Source organism: Manacus candei, unplaced genomic scaffold, assembly GCF_025592945.1.
Source record: "Manacus candei isolate 608988 ecotype Guabito, Panama unplaced genomic scaffold, ASM2559294v1 h1tg000019l, whole genome shotgun sequence".
NCBI lineage: Eukaryota > Metazoa > Chordata > Aves > Passeriformes > Pipridae > Manacus > Manacus candei.
The window spans coordinates 7,468,139-7,493,310 of NW_026138067.1; the positions used below are offsets into that span (position 1 = coordinate 7,468,139).

The 25,172-nt window shown below is 34.9% G+C and overlaps 1 protein-coding gene across 1 annotated transcript in view; it reads right to left on the reverse strand.

The window, feature by feature from the left end:
- Positions 1-1,100: 1,100 nt before the first annotated feature.
- Positions 1,101-25,172, reverse strand: part of ANGPT1 (angiopoietin 1) — a 159,368-nt gene continuing 135,296 nt past the window's right edge. The window contains exons 8-9 of the mRNA XM_051785177.1: positions 12,572-12,702; positions 1,101-3,401 (exon numbers count right to left, since the gene is read on the reverse strand). Of these exons, the coding sequence (XP_051641137.1) occupies positions 3,241-3,401; positions 12,572-12,702 (292 nt within the window). The 3' untranslated portion in view covers positions 1,101-3,240. The remainder of the gene's footprint in view (positions 3,402-12,571; positions 12,703-25,172) is intronic.

Sequence of the window (25,172 nt, forward strand, 5' to 3'; positions counted from 1 at the left end):
GCTGTGGTTTGAGCTGCAGGTCTGCAGAGAAGAAAATTGTTATTATAGTTTGAAGAGTTTTTTAAAGAATGGTGTCTTGTGAACCTGTTTTACAGATGACTATAAATGTAGATGACTTACCTACTTAACAGTGCCATGTTAGGGCACTTAGAAAAATGTACATTTAAATTACATCTCCAGCATCAGAAGAGAATAAAAATTAAGGATCTATATCCTATGGAAAACACATCTACTGCTTTGTAAAAATTTTGTGTGTTCTTGTTTTATGAATCAGGAACAAATTATCTGTGAAGGGTAAATAGTAAAGTTACTATTTTCACTGACCATTGAAATTTTAGTATCTTTCAAGGCAAGTAACAATTTAAAATAATGTATATATATAACTTTGTAATATAAATGAACTCCAGAAAGACCATTTTAATGAATTGCAACTCTTCAAATCATGCAGTACATATACATTCAACTTAAGGAGCAAAATGTGCTTTTATGTGTGTAGATCCTTACAACTTCAGTGTTGATTTGAAAAGCCACGTTGCTCTGAACGAACAAGTCTAATTAAGCAAAAATTCCTGAGAAAATGAGAATAAATTAACTACTAAGAGATATTAAAACTGATCACTATAGTGTTAAAAGGTATACAAATGGAGCAAGAGGCATTTCTCAGCAAGAGATCACAGGTGATTTGTCACTGCCACGCAACACGATTGAATGGATGATAGAAGAACACTTTATAAGGCAAGGAAAACATCACACTTCAGTTTGTATCTTTGCCTGTGGAATTAAAGAAATCTTTTATTTTAAATTTGATAGAGAGTTATATGATTTGAAGTGAAATAAGGAATACAGTCGCATGATTTTATCAAGGAAATTGAATAAAAAATTCTGAAATATGTATTGGAAAGGTTAGAAATAATAAACACTGGACAAACTTGAATTAGAGTTCCTCCTTTTCTAAGCTTTATCTAAATTTATTAATATTTCTTACAAAGAGTGATGATGGCTTTTAAAGTGTTACCAGCCTGTAACAGAAAGTTGTACTTGAAGCAAAGCAAATCACAGATTCCACATATTTTAAAATGTTTTATTATAAAGGATAGGAAACAAAATCCACATTTTTTTCAAATCCAGATAAATAAACAGTAAATATCATGCTTTTAATTTTAAATGTGTTTTGTCTTTCACGATAGGATCTGCAAAAATGGCATTCTTAACTTGGAGACCTGCAAAAATACATCTTCTGAGAATGTGGTGGAAGACAGACCACATACTTTGCATATAAATGAAGACCACTAAAAAAAATCTACTGGAAACTGAAAAAAACAGCTCTGTGAGAAAGTGCTGAGTGAAGAGTAGTTTGGTAACTTATTCAGCAGAAAACTTCAAATTAACTCTTAGTCAAGATTATTTCAAATATATATATAAATATATACAACTACACAAGAAAACGTCCCACTTGAAACCAAACAAATATCAAATTGTAAAAAAACCAGAGAACCCCGTGGGGCTTTGTGATCTTTAAGAAGGGATGCTTAAAAAAATCCAAGTTCTTTTTTCTCTATTCCATAGAAATAAACTACTAAAGGAAAAAAAAAAAGGTGAAAAAATAACCAAAGAAAAGCACAGTTACTCTGCTATTATCATCTTTTAAAAAAGAATCAGATCTTTGTTGTGCCTGATTTTGGAAACAGTGTATTGAATAAAACAAAGTAACAAACTGATAAGCAAATACCTCACTACATGCAGATTTTGCATGTCACTTGGTCCCAATTTTGTTGATGAGAATATTAATTTTGATTTCAATGGGAATGGGGTAAACTTTTTCATTTCATATATAGCAGAAGTTAAATGACTGCAAGTTGCTTTCCCAAATGGACTTTATTCCTGTAACTAAATCACAAAGGACTGTAAATAGAGTTGTCTTTATATCCTTGCATAGGTGACCAGGCTACTTTGTTGCTTGTTATTAAAATAATTTTTTCTTTTCCAATCCCACACTTCTGCAGCATTAAATAGAACAAAATTACTTGTTAGTAACATGTAACCAGTAATCTGAAATTCCTTTAATATTTATATCTGTTTGAGGGTTCTCACCCTTTGCATAGGGTCAAGGCTGCCTGTACAAATTAAATGACTATTGCAGGAAATATAAACATGCTATTTACAAGTTCACAATTCTTTATTTTTTATACAGTTCTGATGAATATTTTTTATATTTGTAGCCTAAGCATTGGGTAGAACTGACATGCTTCTGATATTCACCAAAATGTAATAAGAAAGTAAAGTAATTAAGGATAAAATGCTCACATGCAAGGATACGGTAAAATGAATCCATTGCCTCAAGCTATGCATTTATGCAATTTTTATATACCCTAACAATTTGCCTTCCTATGTACTTTTGATGGAAAAATTCCATGCAAAATCCCATATTTTCTTTAAGATAATATTTCACATTCTTTAAACCTTCCATTAATTATTCTACATGACATTCAGACTGCTTTTAATGAAAGAAAGGAAAAGCCTCAAAACACAGCTACTTTTGTTATCACACTATAAATCCTAGCTCAGGGATCATGCCAATTATCTGATTTACCTCTACAGAGCAACTGAAGAATTTATGCTTATTATCCTTACCATTATTCATAAGTTTGACTCAGTTTATTTATGAGAAACATGTCCTTAAAGGATTTAATGAAAAACAATATTCACACAAATAATTTGACTCTAGGATTAACATAAATCCATCCGCTATTCAAATTCAGTTCATTTAAGAAAAACAATACTCAGAGTGGTCACCTTGAGTGCTTACAATGAGTTTTAATAAAGGTGTCTCTCTAATCCTTTTTCGTGGGTATAATGTTGGCATTTCACTGCTGAATAACATTCTACTCAATAGACCATGGCTGATATGCTTCAATTCTTCAAATTCTGATGCTGTTGTTGATTTAATAAAAAAAAAAATACATCCACTGAAAAGCACCAAGTTTAGGAAGAATAGCCAAATCCAGTTCTTTGGAAAACCATTTCAGCCATCTTCTTCTAAACCAACCCTTCCCCAGTCATCAAAACATGGGGTGACTCTTGGGTAGTATTTGTAGGTTATGAAGTAATAACAAAGTGACTTTGCATCATCCTTACATGTTGCTTTCAAGAAGTCCTTCACCTTTTACCTTCAGATTGTAAAGTGTTGCTGCTGAGGGCAGTGCCATCCTGGCTGGTTCTGGGACCCACTGTTTAATGTCTTTAGAAGTCCAAGGGCCGAATCATCATGGTGGTGGAGCGCAAGGAGTAGCTGGGGCCTTTGAAGTAATGCCACTTGATGCCATTGAGCTTTCCGTGGTTTTGTCCAGCTGTGTAGAACATCCCATTGAGATTGGAGGGTCCACAGGCATCAAACCACCACCCTGAAACCATTAACAAAAATTAAACTGCAACTGCACTAAGTATTTTTGTTTTATAGGTTTAGCTGATTATCAAATTCTGGTAAATAACTCATAAATAGTCCTGGTGTGGTGAGTGTGCTATTTTCATATTTTCCTTTTTTGCTCTTTTGTGCTATACTGTAGTCAGCAGTGCAGGAGAACACACACTTGTATTTACAGAATTGCAAAAGTAATTACATCCCAACTCATTCTAGTTTTATATGCAGTATGTGAAGCCAAAGCAAGAACATCAAAGACAAACTGCTTTGCATATTTAGACAGTATTGCAGTTTTCATTTAAAGCACAGAAAAAGATTATAATTCAAAATTATTTTGCATAATTTCACATTGCTAGGTCATTTTGAATACAAGTATGATTTAATTTTATTTACCGGTCCTTTTCTGTTGCTTTAACTGTGATTGTTCAACTGCTCAGTTGTTTTTGCTCCCAGGTTAGATCTTTTTAGTAACTGTATTGTGAGAATGGTGGTGCTTCCCTGTCATAGTAACTACAATGTTGTAGTAATAGATAATCAGCATTTAAAATTGTGTACTAGGCGAGAGGTAGATACTTTCTTTAAGATTTATAAACAAGACAGCAAAAGAATGGAAGGACTGAGTGAAGAAGATAATTACAACACTGTAGGATGCTGAAAGTCAGAATAACAGTGTGCAGGGGTAGATGATATATCTGATTATCTGAGTGTACGTGCATTTAGGTGAGAGTGTGGCCCACTTCGGTCAAGGTATATTCATCACATGTACAGTTTGTGACAGGACAATAACATTCAATTCTTAGTCTTATGATTTTGAATGTGAAAACCTATATTAAATTGTAAGCCTTCTAATCTTGATCTTGAAAAGTGCCAAACACTCATTTAGGTGTCTACAGGTAGACAAAAATTCCTAGTTACTCGACTAACACTGATGGTAAAATATATTAAAACTGTTACTGATTTATATCAGTAGAAAAATAGGCTTAGAAAATTGCTAACTACCTTTTCTGCCTCCCTACCCTACCTGCTATTTCCCAGCAAGATGCAGCTTCCTACATATTAAGCCATTGAATTCTGTGAAATTGCATATATTTTATTATACTGGAAGGACAGGGCAAGAAATGTCTTGCCCAGATGTTTGTGATTCTAGTTCACTGCTCCAGAAGCTACAATGCAAGACTGTTCTGAAAAGTGAAGTGAGATAGATTTAGAAAAAAACTCAGAACCTTGCTTTGGGAGGGCAAAACAGCAATCTGGTTTACAAAATGACCCTGTGAACAGTTGCATGGGCATAACTGAAGGAGTAGTAAACTAAGAAGTTAGGATAAAAAAGAAGTGTAACAGCTCTGGAACATCTGTGTGACTGAATGTAGAAAATTTAAACTTGCTAGAAGTGCTGGTTTAGTTTCAAAATGTAAGCAAAAAAAGGCATCTCACCTTCGGACTTCTGCAGTGAAAATATGCATGTATGTCTTTAACCAGCTGAGAAAAAGGAGTCAGTGGTGAAAAGAAGTGTGAATCTTCAGATCTTTTTTAAACTGTTGCTTTAAGACAAAATTAGTCAGTGAACTCTCTTGTCTCTCTCTCCAAGATCTTTTCTTGTTAAGGTGAATTTTAGATTACCATGGGAGCTAGAGTTTTAAGAAAAACTCTAAATAACATGAAACTTGGCAACATCGAGCTTACAGAACACAAACTGACAAAGATAAACTAGGTGACATGCTGACTCCACTGAAAGTAGTGGGAGTTTTGCTGGATGTCTTGTTGGGAATAGAATTTTCTCTCCAACACCTTTCAGAGCATCTATGTAATGTAAAAGGAAGATGCTTAGTTTAGACTGAGAAAGGCAGAATGAATTCCCAGACTGCAAAGACCTAATATTCCCAATGTCAAAAATGTATTTACCTCAGTGGCTAGGAGTTCTATTTGTCAGAAAGACTTCTGTTTGGTTTTTTTTTTTTCATGTAAGATCTTTGGGTTTTTGAATCTTTAGCACAGGTTTTATGCATCTTTCCATGTAATATGGTTGTACTGAACATTTGTGTCATTTATAGAGACAAATAAGAGCATAAAGATCAGGTGGCAACTTTTGCTTTGGTAGTTAAATGCCATTTTATTTTAAAAAAGTTATTTTAGCCTGCACATCACAGCATTGTAATCTTCTCGGAACTCTTTGTAAATCCTTTTCAAACAGCGCTGGTAGCGGCAAACTGATCATCTAATGAGTGCCTACTTAATTCTGCAGCTGTCACTGTGGAATCAAATGGAGAATTTTAAATTTTCAGTGTGTTTCCCACTCTGACTGCTGGAAATAGAATTAAACTGTGAGAAACTCCTTTTAGACAATGTACACAGTCCTAGGGAATCATCTGATTCCTTCAGTGGTTAGCCTTTTATCTACCTATAATGAATGCATTATATGAAGGTATTTTAAACTATGGTTTATTATTACAGATATGACATTGACCATGTTTAGCCTTCGAGTCCAGTGTTTACTCTGTCATTTTTATTCAGATCCATGTAATTTATGTTTCTAGTCTTGTATTTCCTTAGACTTTGGATAATACTTAGGGTTTTCTTCTTTTCAGAAGTAGCACCTCATAAGGAAATCTTCAGGGAAGAATCTATACCAGATAAATTCTGACAATCTTCTGTTTTGGTACAGTTGACCTCCCTTTGGTTGCAATGTTATACTTATGGGGGCAATAACCAAAGAAAGGGAAAGCTGTACAGCTGATATTTTACTGTAACCATAGTATAATCTTATAGAAACTTAAGATGAAGTTAAACAGAGAAATCCTAACCCTCATTTCTCAAAGTTGGAACCCAGATGCACCTGGGTTCTGTTTACAGTGTTGGGATGAAGAAATGACAAGCTGAGTTAGTTACCATTTCATCATAAAGGAACAGGAATAGTTCCATAAATGGACTTTTTGAAGGTTTTAGTGATGCCTTACAAAATCTGTGGAAAAAATTTGAATGAGTTGAAGAAACACATAATTTTATAAAACATTTGTGAGGACTTGCACAAATCTCTTATCTCAGATTTCTTCTAAATAAATACTTCTTTCAAAGTGTGTTTGAATGAGCATATTTTTTTCCTACTATACTGTTCTTGTTAGTGAGAACGTATCATTTTTTTAAAGATGTCTCCTAATATTACATTAAAAGTTTTCGATCTTTTTTTTTATAAATGAGGTGGGTTTTTTGTTTTGTTTTCTGGTGTGTTTTTTTTCTCCATATGGTTATGTCTCTCCATGCTCCCTTGCATCCTCTGATGGGTCTTCTTTCCCCATAAGGCCTCATATTATCACAAAACTTCCCACTGCATGTCTCAACACCAAATCAATACCTTTGAAAGGGCGCTCAGTTGTTAGAAAACGGTGCTAATAACACCAAGGTAGTGGTTTTGATCCCCATATGGGCCATTCACTTAAGAGTTGGACTCGATGATCCTTGTGGGTCCCTTCCAACTCAGAATATTTTATGAAATCTGTGAATGGACGCACAGAAAATGTTTTTTCAGATGCTTTGTATATTAAGGGAAAGAGGAATGGAAGCAGTGACTTTCTTGGTAGCTATGAGGAAGTGAGGGAACATAAAACAGAGGTTTCTGAAAGAGATACCTGCAGCACTGCCACTGCAGAACACACCAAATGAAGAAGCTCCAGAGCTGTGACAGTTTGACCCAAGAAAAGACAGTAACTAGATGTTAGCTTATTCCCTGGAGTTCACAGGATTTTCCTCACATGAAGAATCCTGTTTATTTTTCACTACAAGGTAATGCCTTTCCCAAATAAGTATATAGTCTTCTCTGCATAGCAGTAAGATTTTAACCTGGAACAAAACTTTTGACAATAATTTCCATAGGATATTTTAATCAGGCATGAGAATCATGAAAAGTGGGCATTGTAAGAAATAATAATAGAAACAAGATTTTAAAGTGACTAATAGAGTAGTAAAGAGAAGGTTTATGTGGGAAAGTTAAGAGAGTTTTTATTCAGAAACAGAGGTTGTTTCTTCAAGTTGTTGTGATTACAAAGTCACTAATTGCTTGTTTGAACTGAGGATAAGTTCATTTTTTTTAGGTTAGCCCACCCCTAATAATTTGTGTAGTAACAGCAGCACTACTATCTCTGTTTGCAATAAGAATCCCTAGGTTATAAAATATATTGTCCAGACAAAATAGAAGTTCAATTATTCATTGATAATACATTGATATACATTGATAAGTTGTTTGAAAATTCAGCTATACAAATAAACAGGAATCCTCACTGTAGACAGCTGCTTTTCTGGAGCAGTTAAGGTATGCTCGCTCCTTGAGGACACTTGTGGTTTGGTCTTTAATTAGTGTTGCTATTACCTATGGGCATTGTGAAATTACATGTCAGGTCTTTTCATTAAATAAATATATTTTGAATTCTTAAGCCAGGCAGTTGAGCTCCACTGATCTGCTTGTACTATATCTTTGGATGAATATGAATGTATATTGAAATAATTTCCACAAATTCTTGCAAAAACTATCTAATAAAGAAGCATTGCTCTCTTATATTGGTTTTCTGAAGCGCTAAGTGTAACTTTTGCATGATAGAACCTTCTCTGTCAAAAGCAACACAGAAAAGGCTTTTGGATGCCAAAGCTAACATGCTTTTTTGGCTTGTTGTATAAATTGTAATTAAGCATGTATCCATCTAAAATTCTTTGTTAGTAACATAATGCTCATCAATTACATGAAATGAGTGCCCTGTAAATCCTGGGAACAGGGTAGTGATCATTCAGGTTTGATGGGAGGTTCTTAGTTGTCTTTTATAAAGTAAAAGAATAGGTGTCTTAACACTGCACATTTGACGGCAGACCCTTTCCTCACATACCTCTCTGTTCTCCCTCCTGAGAACACTGAATGCAGTAAGATCACTGAATGCAGTAAGATCAATACAGGTCTTTCAATAAGATCCAAGTGTGTTCGAATGGTACATTTGTATGGGTTTATGGGATAAATGGATCCTATGAAAAGCCAATATTTGTTTGTAGCCCTTGGGTTTGTCCATAAAATTTAGTACATTTGGCAACAAAACCAATAAGAACAATTTCTAATGCAAAAACATTGAAATAATCCTCAATGATCAAAAGACATAACTTATTTTAGGAAAGATTTCAATGTTTCTGACATTCTATACTTTAAAGAATTTAGTTGATAATACAAAGGATCTGCTTGACTTTGCATTGATTACTTCTCAGCTAGAAGACTGGCTGAAGTTTTGGATGACACCTCAAGCTATTTGTGGAGCCACAGGACAGGCTCCAAAAGAGTGAATGTAAGAGAATTCAAAAGAGAGATTGCCAACAATCTCAAATTAATACAAAAACCTTTCAAAGGAATGCAAAGAAATGGTCTATGCTTTCCAATGGTGGAGGATAGAACAAGATGGAAAACATTTAAATTATCATAGAATCAGGTAGTTAGCATACAAAGCTTTCTTATATTGTGTAGACAAACTCAGTAACAGATTTTATTGTGAGAATGAATATTACTAGAAATCCTGAAGGCGAACAGAAATATGGAAATGAACAGATAGAGAAGAATCTGTCTTAGAAAAGGACTAAATGACCTCTAGAAGTAATTTCTAGGCCTATGTACTCCTTAGAGTATTGGATTGTCAAGACTACCAGTCTGACTTAATAGACGAGAAATCCATTGGAAAATCCACTGAGGTTTAATAAATACATGGGAGTCTCTGGTTCAGGAAGATCCTGAGATTCAAAAGATACTGGGAAAATACTCAAGGGATGTTTAATTTATCTGCATTTTTCTTAGGCCTGTACTGACTTCTTTCAGAGACAGGAGACCGAAGTTGGATGGATCTCTGCTTTCAGTAAAATAAAAAAACCAACAACAAACCAATCATTTATTTCAGTAATTCTATGTTGCTTCAAACCTGGCAAGATATCTAGAAAGTCTCCCTGTCTTTTTGTCAAACTATTTTCAGGATCAGAAGTTTAGCTTCTCACCTGAAGCAAGGTAAATGCCTGTGTGAACATCTCAGACTGCAGCCAATGTCAAACAAGGAAAACCACCTTAAAACTCTTTCCCTGTGAGCCAAGTTACTGTAAGTCACTTTCCAGTGATTGAAAGCAATTGCACAAACAGTTTGGGGCTCAGCTGACTGGTGAACAGATGGACAAGAACTTGGTCCATGAATCTGATCCTGAGATGTTAAACGTTAAGTGTTGTATTGGAAATCTATGTGATGCACTTTGGACATCCACTCATTGCTCCATTCTGGTGACAGTTTGTTGCATTTTTAAAGAGATTTCTTGCAAAAAACCGTGTATGTAACTTACTGGGGTACTCTTCCAAGAAAGGCTTGAAATTGTATCCAGATACATATGTATGTATAACTCTGTGCTCAGTTTACTGGCCTGAGATATTAAACCACTGAAGAAATTATTCGAATAAATGTAATTTGTCTTTAAAGTAAAACAAGCATGCTTAGCTTAAATTTTCAAAGGCACAAAAAACCAGCTAAAACATTTAAATACCTTGAAAGTTTACAGGGACTAAGAATCCAGCTCATGCATGTACTTTTGAAGCCATTCCCTAAAATCAACATTAAGAGAAATTCAAGTAGCATAATGTGGCTCTCTAAAGGAGAAGAAAGACATACACACAAAACACTGTTGGTGCTTCTGTATTATTCTCCCAGTATTTAATTTCTCATTCTGGGGAAGAAGGGGGAGATAAAGGAGGAGATAGAATAATAGTTATGATATAGACCAAATAAAACTGACAACTAGCAAGATGACAGAGAGAAATATGTGTTTTCCTTACATTTTATTTTCAGCCTTGATTATAACCATATCACAGTCTTGAGCTTCAGCTTATCTCAGCCTTTATTCCTGACATAAATATACTCAGTTCACCTCATAGAGATAACAGGCTCACCCAAACTGTCAAGATAGCTAGAAACCTGCCTGCAGATTTCATATCATTCATCATTAAAGAGTTCTTTGTGATGTTGCCAAAACTAACAAAGTCTGATATTTTTTGCTTAAAAAAACCCTGTTATCATTGCTACTTTTATTAATTAGTCTTTGTCCGGTACAAAACTGAAATATACTCACTAAAAAATGTTTTGGTATTTAATTCAATTTCTGATGTTCCTTAAGGAATGAGAAAGTCATTTCAAGGAGCAAAGCATAGCAGAGTGTTTGAGGAGAACTCTAACTTGATTAAAGTCTTTCTCTTCTTGAAAAACTACAAATTACTCAGTGCTGTACAGCCTAACTCTGAGGAACTGGTACTCAGAGTCTTGTTCACAAGAGTAGACTTATCTATCTCCAAAGGTTAGTTCCATCTCTTTTTACTCTGTAGTGATTTCCTATATTTGTGGTTTCCTCAGCCTTTGGTAATTCTCCCCTTCTTCTTTACTAATTTGTTACCAGTATATTCCAATATGTGGTTTTCTGGTGGATTTGCAGGACTGCTGCAGCAATATATGTGAACCTTGTGGAACCATTGTTCAATAGCAGACTGACCTTAGCAGGGCATTGACCTGCCATAGAAGTCAGAGCAGGAAAATAAACAAACCACTCTTCTCCCAGAATTAACTGTCTGGGAGAAGAGGTATTTCCAGGCAGCTTAGACACACGAATGAGTCTGCACTTCAGCACAGACACGACTCATACTCAGGAGCTTCCCACTAGACTCTGAACCGCCCTGGAAATAACACAGTTTGATTTAGCATGGATTCTAAAGGGAAAGGTCAACTGTTTTAATTAAAATAAACTGTTGACACTCTTATCCAATGTCTGTCTCCAGAACTATCTGATTAGCTTCTATTTTTTTATAGAAATAAAAAAGGTACTTTCTGATCTCCTGTATATGGTAAGAAGTTTCCCGGATGACTTTTCAATAAGATATCACTAGAGGAAGTTATGGAAATTTGAAAAATTGGCTCCTTAAAGATTTTCCCAACTGGGTCATTTCCGGTTAGCAAAAGAGAACGAAGAGCTAGGTTGTGCATTTGATATAAATTCTCAGTGATGGGAAACCATCTTCTGTTAGCAGATGATAGTTTTAGAGGCTCATATATGCCTGAATATGACCTGAGCTGGATTCAGAGTGCCAGTAACCACAAATAATACTGGTTTAGCAATCAGATCCAAAAGAGTGAAAAATTTACATGCTATAGGATCTTTTCCAGGAAAGTTAGAAATCACTGAGAGTCTCCAAAGATGAGATGTGAAGATAAGAAAGGGTTGTTCTTGGTCATACAGTCAATGAACCAAAGAATCCCAATTTAAGCTTTCTGCTACAATGTGGTATTCTAGAGATAAAAATGAGCTTTTCCATATAGGGACTAGGAATAAGTATAATTTTCCAGAGAAAGTTCTCACTCTTGGGTTAAAGCTTTAGGTGACGGTATGGGGAGATACTTGCTGGCAGTCAGATTGAGTTGGTGCTTTAAACTACCCGGTATACCTTGTCTGTGCTCTTCTCCACCTCGACTATTTCTTTCCTTCTGCAGTTTGACTCAGCTCACTAGGATACCAGTTTAAATCTTCCAGATTAAAACAGATGGTTGCAGGTCTAGTCTTTCACAGATGAGCGAATTAGTCCCTACATTAACTGTATCTTTATGTATTATGCTCATATAACACAGAAAGTTTAATTATTATAATTATTTCAATAACAGAATCACACTCCTAAGTGAAATAGATAATACATTACAAACCTAGATGCTGATTGTTTTTAAACTTTACCTTCTCATATCTAATTCCCTGTATTTTTTCTCTTCTTTTTCTGGTTCACTCTCCCACTTCTCGCAAATGCCTTCTCTCTTAGCTTCTTTTCTCTTATTTTTCCTTTCTTGCCTAAACAATTACACTAGCTTATGCTTTCCCTTTGACAATGTTGCAACAGCTTCAGTGCAGAAATATTCCGATTGCATCTCTGAATAATCCCTTCTCTGCTGATAGGAATCTTGAGGTATTGGCACTACCACAATATATGCATAGATAAGAGTGGAAGTAAAAACAATTAAAGGAATTTTCACTCAGAACTTACACATCCATGAATACAACTTTATCCATGGTTGCTTTAGGAAAACAGTTGATTCCTATCAATGTACCACATATTTTCAGAGTGGTACTCACCTCCAGTCAACATGAGAGCACATTTACACATGCAGTTGTCATTGTCAGCATCTTTTGTACTGAATTCAGCACCGTGTAAGATCAGGCTGCTCTGTTTTCCAGCAGTTCCACTATGACCTTTCAAATAAAGTCTGAAACAGCAAGGGAAAACAATCAGTGTCACCAAAGTAAAAACAGAAAAATAAGAGATACAGATATTTTTCCACATCAGATTTGCCTTCAGAAATGTCTTGTGTTTTGGTTCAGTCTCTTTGTTCAGGTGTAAAATGGGGGTAATCAGGACCCTTTATGTATCTGTAGTAGGACATTGTCCTTGTCCCAGAGCAGAATTGAGCTCAAGGAATCTGAACTGGAAAATGCAGCAAAAGAGAGGGATTGAGAGACAGAGGAGTGAAGAGAAATGCCCAGAGCTCTGGAATACATTGACAGAATAACTGAGTACTTGAGGAGCTGGTCTCTTTACTGTGGCACAGAAACAGCACTCCCAGTTAACAGCAGTTCTGTTATTAATCCCTGGGCTCGAAAGAGGATTTTAGCAGTCTCAGAATTTTTAATTCCACCATTTACAGCACAAGCCAGCAATACAGTTCTGCCAAACCTGTCTCGGAGTGATGAATGGAGAATAACTTAGAGTTCAAGCCACAAAAGTCTTCATAATTTGCAATGTTAAATTTCCCGTTTCTTAAGGAGGCTTGTCAACTAGTTGAAACCACAACCATGAGCTAGAAGCTCAAGCTCAGATACCAGCAGCCAAATGTGAGAGGAAAGGGAGAGGAGAGAGAGAGGAGTGGAAGGGAGGGGAGGGGAGGTTAAAAACTATGGTTTCCCTTGCCTCTACTTAAGCAGCTCCATGAAACAGACATCACTGGGAGATGGATGCTCACAGAAAAAACCTATTTCCAGTAAATAGCTACCAACATCAGATATATGATTAGTATGTTCTTGGATTTTTTTCATAAAACATTACTGGAGGAGGAAGATATCCTTTGCCGTAATAGCTTCATACAGAGGAAGGAAGAGACAGGATCTCAATGGAGAAATATGAAGCCATAATCCTTACATCCCAGGAGCAAGCCATAGCCATTGGAGCAACAAGAGGGGAAGACACACCCCTCATCTGTCTCATTGAACCCCTACAGGTAGGAATGAATGAGCCCCAGAGGTAACCAAGATTTTGTATACAGTGGGATAGACTTCTCTGAAGAGAAGCTGAGAAGCATCAGTTTTGTTTCTTCTAGGGTTATTGAAAAGGGGTAAATATATTTTTTAAATATCACATGCAAAATGTATAAGGAGTAATGAGAGCAGAAACAGGACTTAAATGTGTAAAGTAGGAGAGACATGTGCTTCTCTCTGTGATTTACAGCTGGAGTGTTATCCTAGAAAATGCTTTCCCAACTTCTCCCACAGACACAGTGAACAAGGAGAGCAGTTATGAGTCACTGACTGTTGCTACCTCTTTGTTGTTGTATTTTTATCCAAATACTTTTTATGAATAAAAACGTAAATGCCTTTACCAAAGTTTCATTCATCCATTTGTTTAGATGGAAGACAGATACTTTATTGCAAAGTGGTCAGAGTATTAACAGCAGGAGTAGAGAATATCCCTAACCCATTTTAGCCTGCAGTTGTAGTTAAGTCATTGACATTTTTCTGAGATGAGAAGGAGAGTCTGTCCCCCAGACTGAGATTTAAATAAAACCCAGTTTTCCCACAGAACTTTGAGACTGGAATTCTGCTTATGAGGGCAAAGGCAACATACGATGGCTTTCCTTAGTCAAGTGCATGGCTACTGGTTTTTGTTGGTTTAGTTTTGAGGGTTTTTTTTGTCTTGCATGCATCTGTGGGTGGATATAAGATCCAAACAAAGCCAATTGGATTAAACTTGTCATGGAAACTCATTACAGAAAAGCCTTTTCTGTATATCCAGTGAGGTTATTGAGTCCTCACAAAACATGAAGGCACAGAACCAGCACTTGGCACCTTAGAGAGTTCACACTTGCAGACTGACTTAAACTTCACTTAACTTTTTACAAATTTCTTCCTGTGTGTCCTTTCTCCATCTTTAAAAATGAAGACAGTAGATGCGAAGCATGAACATTTTAAAGTAAAAAAAAATATTAAGAAAAGATAACTGTCAGGGCTATCCTTCTAAAGCACTACCTACCTTAATTTGATTTTAATTTTGAATGTTACGTGACTGAGACTGATGATGACATACCTTTGGACTTAATCCTTAGAGAAAATTTTGTGTATAGATAACTACACACACACAAACATATAAAAATTTTTGGATTAAATACAAATACCATGGATAGTCAAATACTATTGGATAGCACAAAAAAGATAAGGCAAAGTGTGAGCCTCAATAAAAGACTGTGAAAGTTCTTAGTGTTTTAACAAGGAACAACCTAGGAACAGGAATCCAGGAAGATCATTACCCAATCATAGTGGAAATTAACCTGTAATGACCATGTTACTCTATCAAAGGATGCTTGTTTTAGACAAAATTAATCCGAGATCCTATTTGCTCATGTTAATTTCTTTGTTTTATACAAGTGAAAGGCTGGAATTGGTCCCATCTTCATCCATTGGACTTTGGCCTTGTTTTGTAAGCTGTGCCTATTTTTTTGCACAACAAAATAAACTTCCCTGAGGTTGTGTTGATAGAAAAATTACTTTGTCACATGATATCTATGATCTGATTTGAAATGGCCATACAAGTTCATTATATCTGCAACACTGACACTCACAGAAGTCTCATAAAGTCCATTTAAAAAGCAAATGTTGTTTACTTAAATAAGAAAGACAAGGATAGCCAGACCTTTTTATTAGCAAGAATACTATAAAACCCACTTAGTCCGATTAAAAAAAATAAATTTTACAATCTAAGAAAACATAAAAAATAAAGAAATACACAATATTTGGTATTCAATGTTTTCCCCAAAGGGGTAGGGCATTAGGATTACTTACAAGCTCTTTACTTGCCCTGATATTTTACAAACATTCCACTCATCACAGATTTAGGTCTTGCCAGTTACCTTTGACTTTCCCTCAACACCATTTGTCTAGTATGTCTCCAGTGACCTTAAAAGGATAAAGCTTATCTTAGCTCAGCTCTGAACTCCAGTAGGCTTATTGTACTGAACAGCATGCAGATGAACCGCAGGGTGAAACAGTAATTCTATTTCTTTGGGCTTTTCTCCCCGAATTGGCATTGCCAACAGTTAGGAAAAAATGACACTGCTAAGTTGGCACTACTTTACACCAAAATCAGATCTCAATCAAACCCCAAAACTGGTCCTGAAGCAATCAGTTCTTCTTGTTCTCAGCTTCAGTTCAAGCCATATGGGTCCAAACTAGCCTGGCTTGAGATAGCAATTCTGATAGCACTAGAGTAATTGATGAGCCTGTTAGCTGCCAGGAGCAGTAGATATCTTACCGCTTGGACTCAGCTAATTTTTTAGTATTCTCAGATTCAGATTGAAAAAATTGAACCTTTAAAAGAAACTGTGAATAACTACGAGGACATAATTTCCTTCCCTTAGAAAAGATAGCAATTCAGAGTTGAGTTCATCTTGATTTTTCTTGAAGGAGATAAAGGAAAGGAAATTTAGAATAAAAAGGGATTTATTCCAATTAAATTTTATAAACCATTTTCAGGACTACATCTCCAGCCTTTCCACTTCTCACAGCCAAGAAATTCTAAAGATCAAAGAAAGAAGGGGAAAGGCTGTTCAGATTTACACAATAGGCAGGAAAAGTAAATTCATGCTCATATAAAAAAGATCAATTATACTTTATCTGCATAAAGTGGAATTAAAAAAGCAACAAATAAAGAATAGCGAATAAATTATGAGTAAATAGGAGTAAGAGAAATAGTACATTTGTATATTAAGTTTTGAGGACTTCCGATGACATTTATATGAAATTCTAAAATCACTATGAGGAACAGAGCAGCTGACAGCATTCCTTTGGAAACTAGAAAATTTCTTAGTTGACATACTTAAGAGGAAATGGTGCATTTTAAAAAATATTTTAACTGTTACCTCTTATCTAGTATGGGTGTTAGAAATACCCTCTGCATTTTATTCTTGTGATATTATAGCAATGGCAGCTTGGGATTTCACAAATGGTGAGGAAAAACTCTCTTAAGAATGTTTTACTTTTCACCATTCCTTCTCCATGACACAACTTGACTATCTGCAGTTCCTTGAAACAAAAGTAAGGTATAGTGTGTGGAAATAATAGATCTAAAAATATCACATAAACAGCTGCAAGGCATCCTGAAAAGCCATTTCAAACTTAAAGCAGAAATTTTTCCTGTTGAAGTGATTAGATGACCCGGAATTCTTTCAAATATATACAGTTTAGCTGCTTTCACACCATGTTTAAAGAGTTTAACAGATAAACCTGGGATAATTCTAAATAAATTACCAAAAAAAAGTATAGTTCTGCAACATGCAGCTATGAAATGTGCAACATACAGAATAAGAAGTAAATGCAATCATAAATCCATGTGAAAAAAATTGTGTGCTAAATCTCATTAAAGTGTAGGAGATAGTTTCTGATGCAATGTTTACAATTAGAATTTCTATTTATTTATTTACTAGAACTAGTGAAATGTTTGTAAGGCTTACGCAATTTAACATTAACTATTTTTTTCTCTATTTTTTTTCTGTTAGTCAGCAGAGATCACTCAGTCCTTTATTTAAAGTAGACCCTTAATGAAACAGCTAAGAAGTCCTGTGCAGCTTTGTTGGTGACTATTACTTATTTTGTCTGTAAACAAAAAAAAAAAATACACTACTTTACTGCAAATATTAACAATTATCATTAAGGGATGTAGAGAACCACCTCAATTATCCCAGTGTGCACGGTCTTTAATATCTTATGAGTTAAGATCCAATTTCACCACTGCCATAGTACTAAAAATCTGAGCACAGATCTTCATGACTGGAATTCATAAACATGAGTAATGACCTAATGTTCTTAAGCATTAAATAGAGAGAAACAGAAATATTGAAGTAGGCTTTAAAAGATTCGGCTTGATGAATGGAGAGGGACACATCAAAGCTTGCGTTTGGGAAATACTGTAGAAGGATGTCTCCAAATTCCCTCCTCCCTCTTGTCTGTCTCTGCAGGCTAAAATATCCTCTCTCCTGCCTTCTCATTCCATATGGCAGGATGGAACCCCAAATTCTGATTCCTCCTCAAAGGAGGGCTTATTAATTTTGACGGAAAGGGTCATGGAATAAAATGGATACATGCAGATCAGAATCTTATGCCCAGAATTTCCTTTTCTGAATCTTCTCCTCACTGAGTTTCCATATTTTCCTACCTTCAGTAGGAATGGAGGGTACCTACATCTCAGCCCTTCTTCTAACCTACTGGTCAGCACTTACACCTGGTGTGTGGGAATACACGTACACAGATAAGTGTGGACAAATATAAACTTACACTGACTGTCCTTCGTGTTAGGACTGTGAAAGGCATCTTTGTTTTTAAAACTCATGTGACTGCCACTGTTTTGTCCTCTAGTTTGGAAAATTTTGAGTTTGAGGAAGGATTTAACTTGTATCTTCTATCTGGTTCACACTTACATCTAAATTTTAGACAGTTTCAATTTCTGAAATGAAACCCACTCCTAAAGATGCTGAATTTGGTAGAGTTTTATGAATTATTGGGTTAGTCAAATAATTCCATTTATAATGAAATTTAAATTTAGGAGATTAAGTCCCTCTGTAACTAAAGCCCGCTGGACTGCAACCATTTAGGAGGACCCAGTATGAGATTATCATCAGGATACTCTTAATTCTAGACACTAATTATAATAATACTAAGTAAGAAACAAAAGAAAACAAAAGAACCTAAAGCTTCATTTTAAGTTCAGGTTTTGTTTTTTTTTTTTCTCAAAAAGGCTTTGATTAATTATTTAGGAATTAAAAATCCTTTTTTATCAATTAATAAAACATAATGTCTGCATTAAATATCATTAACTCCTTATAAAGTTTCCCAATTAGCCTTTTCCTGAACATATTGCAAAATCACATGAAGTCTCCCAATAGTAACAGTTGTCCATGAATAACAAAAGCACTTCTGTAACAAAGATATCTTCCAAATACTTCATGATAGATAATGTTTTGTGAACAGGAGAAAAATATCTAAATAATCACTCTAGAGAAATACTGCTGTTGCTGAGGTTGAAACTAAAATGTATGCCAAAATCCTGTTAAACATGGAACTAAATATATTGCGATAACTCACTGGGAATCCTAACCCTGGTATTCAACTTTTTCGTCATTTAATACTCCCACTAAAGGACAAAGGGAAACATCCCTTGTGCTTGCTAATTTTTAAAACCAGTGGAAAGACCATCTACTTGTGGGAGATAGAGCATGAGCCATCTGTGGTGAACTGGGAGATTCCTGTGAGTTTGAACTGTGCTCAATTGTAGAGTAGAAGGCATCATAGTTGTTGCTTTCATCCAGATTACAGCTAGATTATCTGGGCACCCATTTGGATCTTTTTTTCTTTGTTAGGAAATAAAACCTCTTCTTAAACATAACATTTTTTTTTTTTTGAGATAGGAGGGTGAAATATTTAGATTTCATTAGGGCAGTGCATACTCTCCTTATGAAAACAAACAAAATTGAATCAAACCCCAATTTTTTATCATAAATCAAGATTAACTAACAAACAAGAATGTAACACCAGATAAAGTAAATAATCCTTGGAGGTAAATTAAAAGCAACTCTAAAAGAAAGGAAAATACTTTGGAGAAATTGAAGAAACTAGATATGGTGGAAGATGACAAAAACTTAGTCACCACTACTCACAAAATTTTGAAGTTTCTAACTTATTTAACTGAGTTGCAAGAAACAGTTTCCACCTTTATCACTGCCTGCCTTTGAATGAATGAGTGATGTACAGTACCAAAGAGAAGAAGAAAGAGAATGTTACAATTCTTTTCTGACTGGAGAAAACCATCAATATCCACCATAAAACCATAACCATATTAAACTTTTCCCACTCCTATCTTTAGCCTAGACTTGAGAAACTGTGTAAATGGTAAATTCATGGACTCTTTATTTAACTTTATTGTATTCCTAATAGAGTTTTAACTGCAAACAGTAGTTCTGCAAACTGTTGAAAACCTGAATAATTCAGTAAGTAGCTCTGACAACTTGAACAGATTTTTAATTTGGTTCTTAATATTTTTGCTGCCCGCACATGAAAATAATATCCTCCCACATTTCCTTTACAAAAATGTAAGACAAAATGACCTCTGTATTTCTCCTCTGCTGCTCTGTAGCAATGACTCACTGCTGTAATTATTGTCTGACATTACTGCAGCTCCTTGCCCACTCTCCCGTTGAGACAAGTGAAATGTGCCAGCCAAGAAAACATTAATTCAATATATCCAGAGTAAGAACACATATCTTCCAATTCTAAAGATAAAATGTTAATATAAAATACAGCAATAAATTGATATGATCAGTTTTCCTTTAAAATGGTTTAAGTGCAGCCTGTCTATGGGACAACAAATGCTATATAGTAGAGAGATCTTTCCCTGGGATTGCACATTGTTAACAAAAAACCACGTTTTTTCTCTAAGAGCTCATGTTAATTTTAGCTCGTGTTTGAACTGTACACCTGACAGGTCAAAGGAGAAAAATATGTTTATTTTTGGACAGAAAACAAGCAAAAAAACAAGCCATGAATAAAAAACACATCTACACATTACAGCAAGCTATACAATAGTCTAGTGAACCTTGATGCTGTACTGAATGTGAGTTTATATAAAGAGGACAACAAATTTGCTTTTTCTATATTAAATTAGATTAATAATTGACTAAGGCACTGTACTCATTGGGAAGAGGTAAATACTGAGTAAGGATAATTAAAAGACATCAGGATTTACTATCAGAGGAATTTTTCCTGCCATAAGGCAAATGGCCTGTCATCGTGCTGTATGCAGACAAATGGTTCTTTGTCACAGTTTACAAAAAATATTTAAAAATATGTTTATTCTGGACAGTGTACAAGCAAACATATGCTTCTACTACTTGAAATACATGCTACAGAAGCCACAGAAACAGTCACTGTGGCAGTGTGAGCTGCTAGGTTTGCAGCTGATGTCAGTAACATTGTGGTGATGGAGAGGAAACATACGGTAAAACTGGATTTTACCGCTAACAGGGACAGAAACATATTTAAGGCTACTATCACAATGATGTGTTGAACAGAAATAATTCCCTCTACTCTAATCTGTCACCAAACACAGCACAGAACAGATACATTAATCTGCTACTACCATTTTCTGTTTAAACTATTTTTCAACACAATACTTATTAAAACAAAATCACCCACCAATGGTTTTTGTCATGGAAATCTGAAATGAAACCTTTCAGTTATTAATTACTTTTTTTTATTAAATGAAATTTAAAATCTTACTAGAGAAAAAAAGAATCACTCAATAGCTATATAAATGCTGAGATTTCCTGTTGCTACAGAAACTACCATTTTTGTCCTGATTCATTGCTCTATAAAGAATAATTGAGAAAGTATAGGGGCTGACTTAATTTCAAGCTTGAAATAACTAGAGATGATCAATGTTTTAGACAGACATATAAACACTGAGCATATCCTAAGTGATAATGCAAATTGTTTTGATATCATTGAAGATGGATGAGCTTCTTAAAAAATAAAATACAAAATTAGAACTTATCTGAACTTTTGCCAGCACACAGACAAAGACAAGGTTAGAGAAATTTGGTTAACTTAAAATGTAACCTAAATTGAAAAAGTATTTTTCTCTCTACTCAAATACACTTCCTGGATTTGGTTGAAGCCAACAGCAGAAATGCCAAAATTGATTCTTAAGGGATTTTTCAGCACAGAACTACAAGGACTCTCCAGAGAAACTCACACTTTAAAAGTTTTTAAGACTTATACAAGTAATCAGACCTTCTACTGCTTATCTTTACCGAATTGCTGAATCTTATGATGCTTGTATATCTTTCTTTAAGGATCTGTTTTACAGACATTGAAGTTAGTGAAAAAGTTCAGTGAACATTGGTTGGAAATTTGATTTATCTTTAAATTGATTAATCTTCTTCAAAAATCCAGTAAAAGAGACACACACAACTCCAGTAAAATTTAACTTAATACTTCTTGAAAATATACTTGGAAGCTCCAAAAATCTCATAAATATAGTTTGCTGAAATCCATGCAGATGTATTGTAATAGTGGATTTCATAAATCCATGCTTTAGTTGTACTGAGGATGATATTAATTACCCACTGTCATCCACATAAGTTATACATTATCCTAATTAACTGTTTTAGATAAAATGGAAATGGAAAACTTCATGTATCAGCATGCTGTTTGTGCTGACTTTTATCCTGATGGCTACTGTAGAGATACTGGATTCTTGTTACCATGCAGTGTCATTGAAAAATACCATTTACAAGCCACAGTGAAATATTTATCACATGGTTTGCTTAATTTAAAGTAATTAATCATAAGTAAAAGTTACAAATATCATAGACAGACTTTAGTTAAAACTTTATATAAATCTTACTGATATAAATTGGTATTTGGAAATTACTGTGTCTAAAGGGTATATAGTAAATGTGTTTTGGGGGGAGGAATGTCAGGGTTTTGATTTGGGTTTCTTGTGCAGTGTTTGGTTGCTTTTTTATTTCTTTGTAAAGAGTATGCTGGAATTATGACTGAAATTAATTATAGTTGTGCTCTAAGAAGGTTAAGTATCACAAGTCTATATTTATTGCTGAATTACATTAATTAAAACTTCAATATGTTTCATGTTACTTTTTTCAATTAGAAGAATAAACCTGTGATGATATTCAAAGGTATTATTTCTTTTCCATTTACAGAGATACAGCAGTATATGCATATATGTACGTATCTAGTTCTTGAGGTTCCATAGGTTTTAGGTTTATCTTATTTTATCATATTTTATTTTTTTAAGTAATAATCAATAGAAATAACTTTCAAAGTTGACATAGTTTTTCATTTCATCTGGATACTGGACCCTCACTGTTTTCTTAATTGTGGAGGTTCAGTCAAATGTTTATACAGTTCTGCAGAGAACTGAAGTCTACCTGAAAAAAGTCACTATCCCAAGGACTCAAAGTACATTTCAGAGAAGAAACTGATGTGCTAGTTTAATTGATATTGTCCCCTCCTTAATATTAGACTATTTCCCTAAAGTTCCATGGTCATGATAACCTCTCGGGTCACAGATCAGGCAGTGAGATAACTAAGCTTTAAGCACTCCTGCCTGGCAGGAGAAACAGATCAAGACTTGTATATAGTGACACAAAATATTTTCTATGACAGCAAGTGGTAAGAATCAGATAAGTGAGGAGTAGAAAAGTAAGAGTAAAACTAGGTACCAGCACTGAGATGATGTCTTTAGATCTCAAAGATTTTGAGTAAACCAAAATGAGACAATGTCTTTGAAATAACCAAAATGTCACTGACATTGAATTATCTCCTATAAGGAGTCAGTTCTTGTGATTCACTTTATAGAAATACTTACACTTCTACACAGTGAAAGTAAGAAGCTGTCATTCTGTACAAGAATCATGACTGCTTCACACAGGCTTATATTGCTTGAAGCTGTGTGTAGAATCTAAGGCTGTTGTCTAAAACAGCAATGAGAGGTACACTGCCTGAAAGAATCCCTGGCTTGAAATAGGAGCACTGAACTTTGTTTTTATCAAATTGAATGCTGAGTGTGGTGTAACATGTAACCAACATTAAGGAATTATCTAAACACTAAATTGGACAGAATATCTAGATTGAATAACATTTTTCCTCATGTTTCCACTGGCACAATAGTTAATTGAAACTGTGTAAGATATCTTTCAAATATCATAGAATTATAGAAAAGTTTAGCTTGGAAAAGACTTTTAAGATCACTGAGTTCAATAATTAACCTAGAATTACCAGGTCTACCACTGAACCATGTTCCTAAGCACCACATCTACACATTTTTTAAATACCTGCAGGGATGATGACTCAACCAGTTCCCTGGTAGCCAGTTCCAAGGCTTGACAACCCTTTCCGTGAAGAAATTATTCATAATATCCAATCTAAAACTCCCCTGGTGCAGCTTGTGGCCATTTCATCTTGTCACTTGTTATCTGGGAGAAGAGACCAATCCCCACCTGGCTACATCCTCCTTTCAAGTAGTTGTAGAGAGTGACAAGGTCTCCCTTGAGCCTCCTTTTCTCCAGGCTAAACAATTTCAGCTGCCTCAGCCACTCCCCATGAAACCTGTGCTCGAGACCCTTCAGCAGCTTCATTGCCATTTATTGGACATGCTGTAACAATCTGTGGGGGTTTTGTTGGTTTGGGTTTTCTTTTTCCTCCTTGCGAAGAGTTTGAACGTAAGGAAATGAATCATTATTGATAAAAGTGGAAATAGCCTGCAATTAATATTTCATCAATTTGACTTGATTATTTATACTTTATTCCTTGCTAGCAGTGCAATCTTCTTTTACAATTGTGCTCCTTTGGGCATTTGTAGATTCTGGTTTTATATTTTTTCCAGTGTTAATGACATAATGACCCTATCAAATCATACTACAGCATTGCTATAATGTGGATGGAATGGAATGAGTTTGCAGCTGCCAACAGACTACAATTTAAAGAAATAGCTTAATGAATAACGCATTAAAATAAATATTTTGGGTTCTGCATGAGATTTTCAAGATTTATGTTGGGATTCATGTCAAGAGATGTGTGCTTCCTGCTGCATGACTCCCAGAGGAAAATACAGGGATGTTTTGGGGGATATTATTTTCAAAGCAACACATTAATCAGGATTTTCATTCACTTACCTATGTTGGAATCTGTTCAATCCTGATGAGTAAGCCAATTCACATTATGAATTTCTACTAATTAGATTAAAGGGCTTTTTCTGGTTGCTGTGTACTCACACTCATGACATCAGTAAACAGCAAGGGACCTTGATGAATCACTTTGTGGAGATGACAGGAAATGCAATAAATTCCAAATTAGAAACCATATAAGGTAGTATTAATGACAATGTAATTGTTATGATCTCTTTCTGAACCTAATATTTTTAATTTATTTTTACAGTTTGATGTCATCTTAGAGGGTGTGCAGTCATAATGAAACAAGAGTGATTTGACCTTCGGTGAGAGCTCTGGTGGCCCTGCCTCAACAAAATACTTCTTATGTGCTTAAATTAAAAAAATTGCCTAAGTACATTGCTGAACCAGGGCCTAAGTATGTTTAAAAAAATTAAAAAAATAGAGGAGGGAAAAGAGAAGAAATAGGTGGGGAAGAGAAAGCCAAGGCTTCTCTTATTCATATAGTATCATTTGCACCAGCAATATTAGTTTTTTTGATCAAAGGTTTATGATATTGAAAACAGGATGTAGAACAAAAGTACTTATATATACAAGCGTGTCCCACCTTCAGCCTGAATAATATGCAACAGGTCTGGCTTGATCCCTTTAGTCATTAATGGCTGTATTGTAAATGCTACATTCATCCTCTGCCCTTTATCTCCATTATCACACAAAGGTTAAGCTTTCAT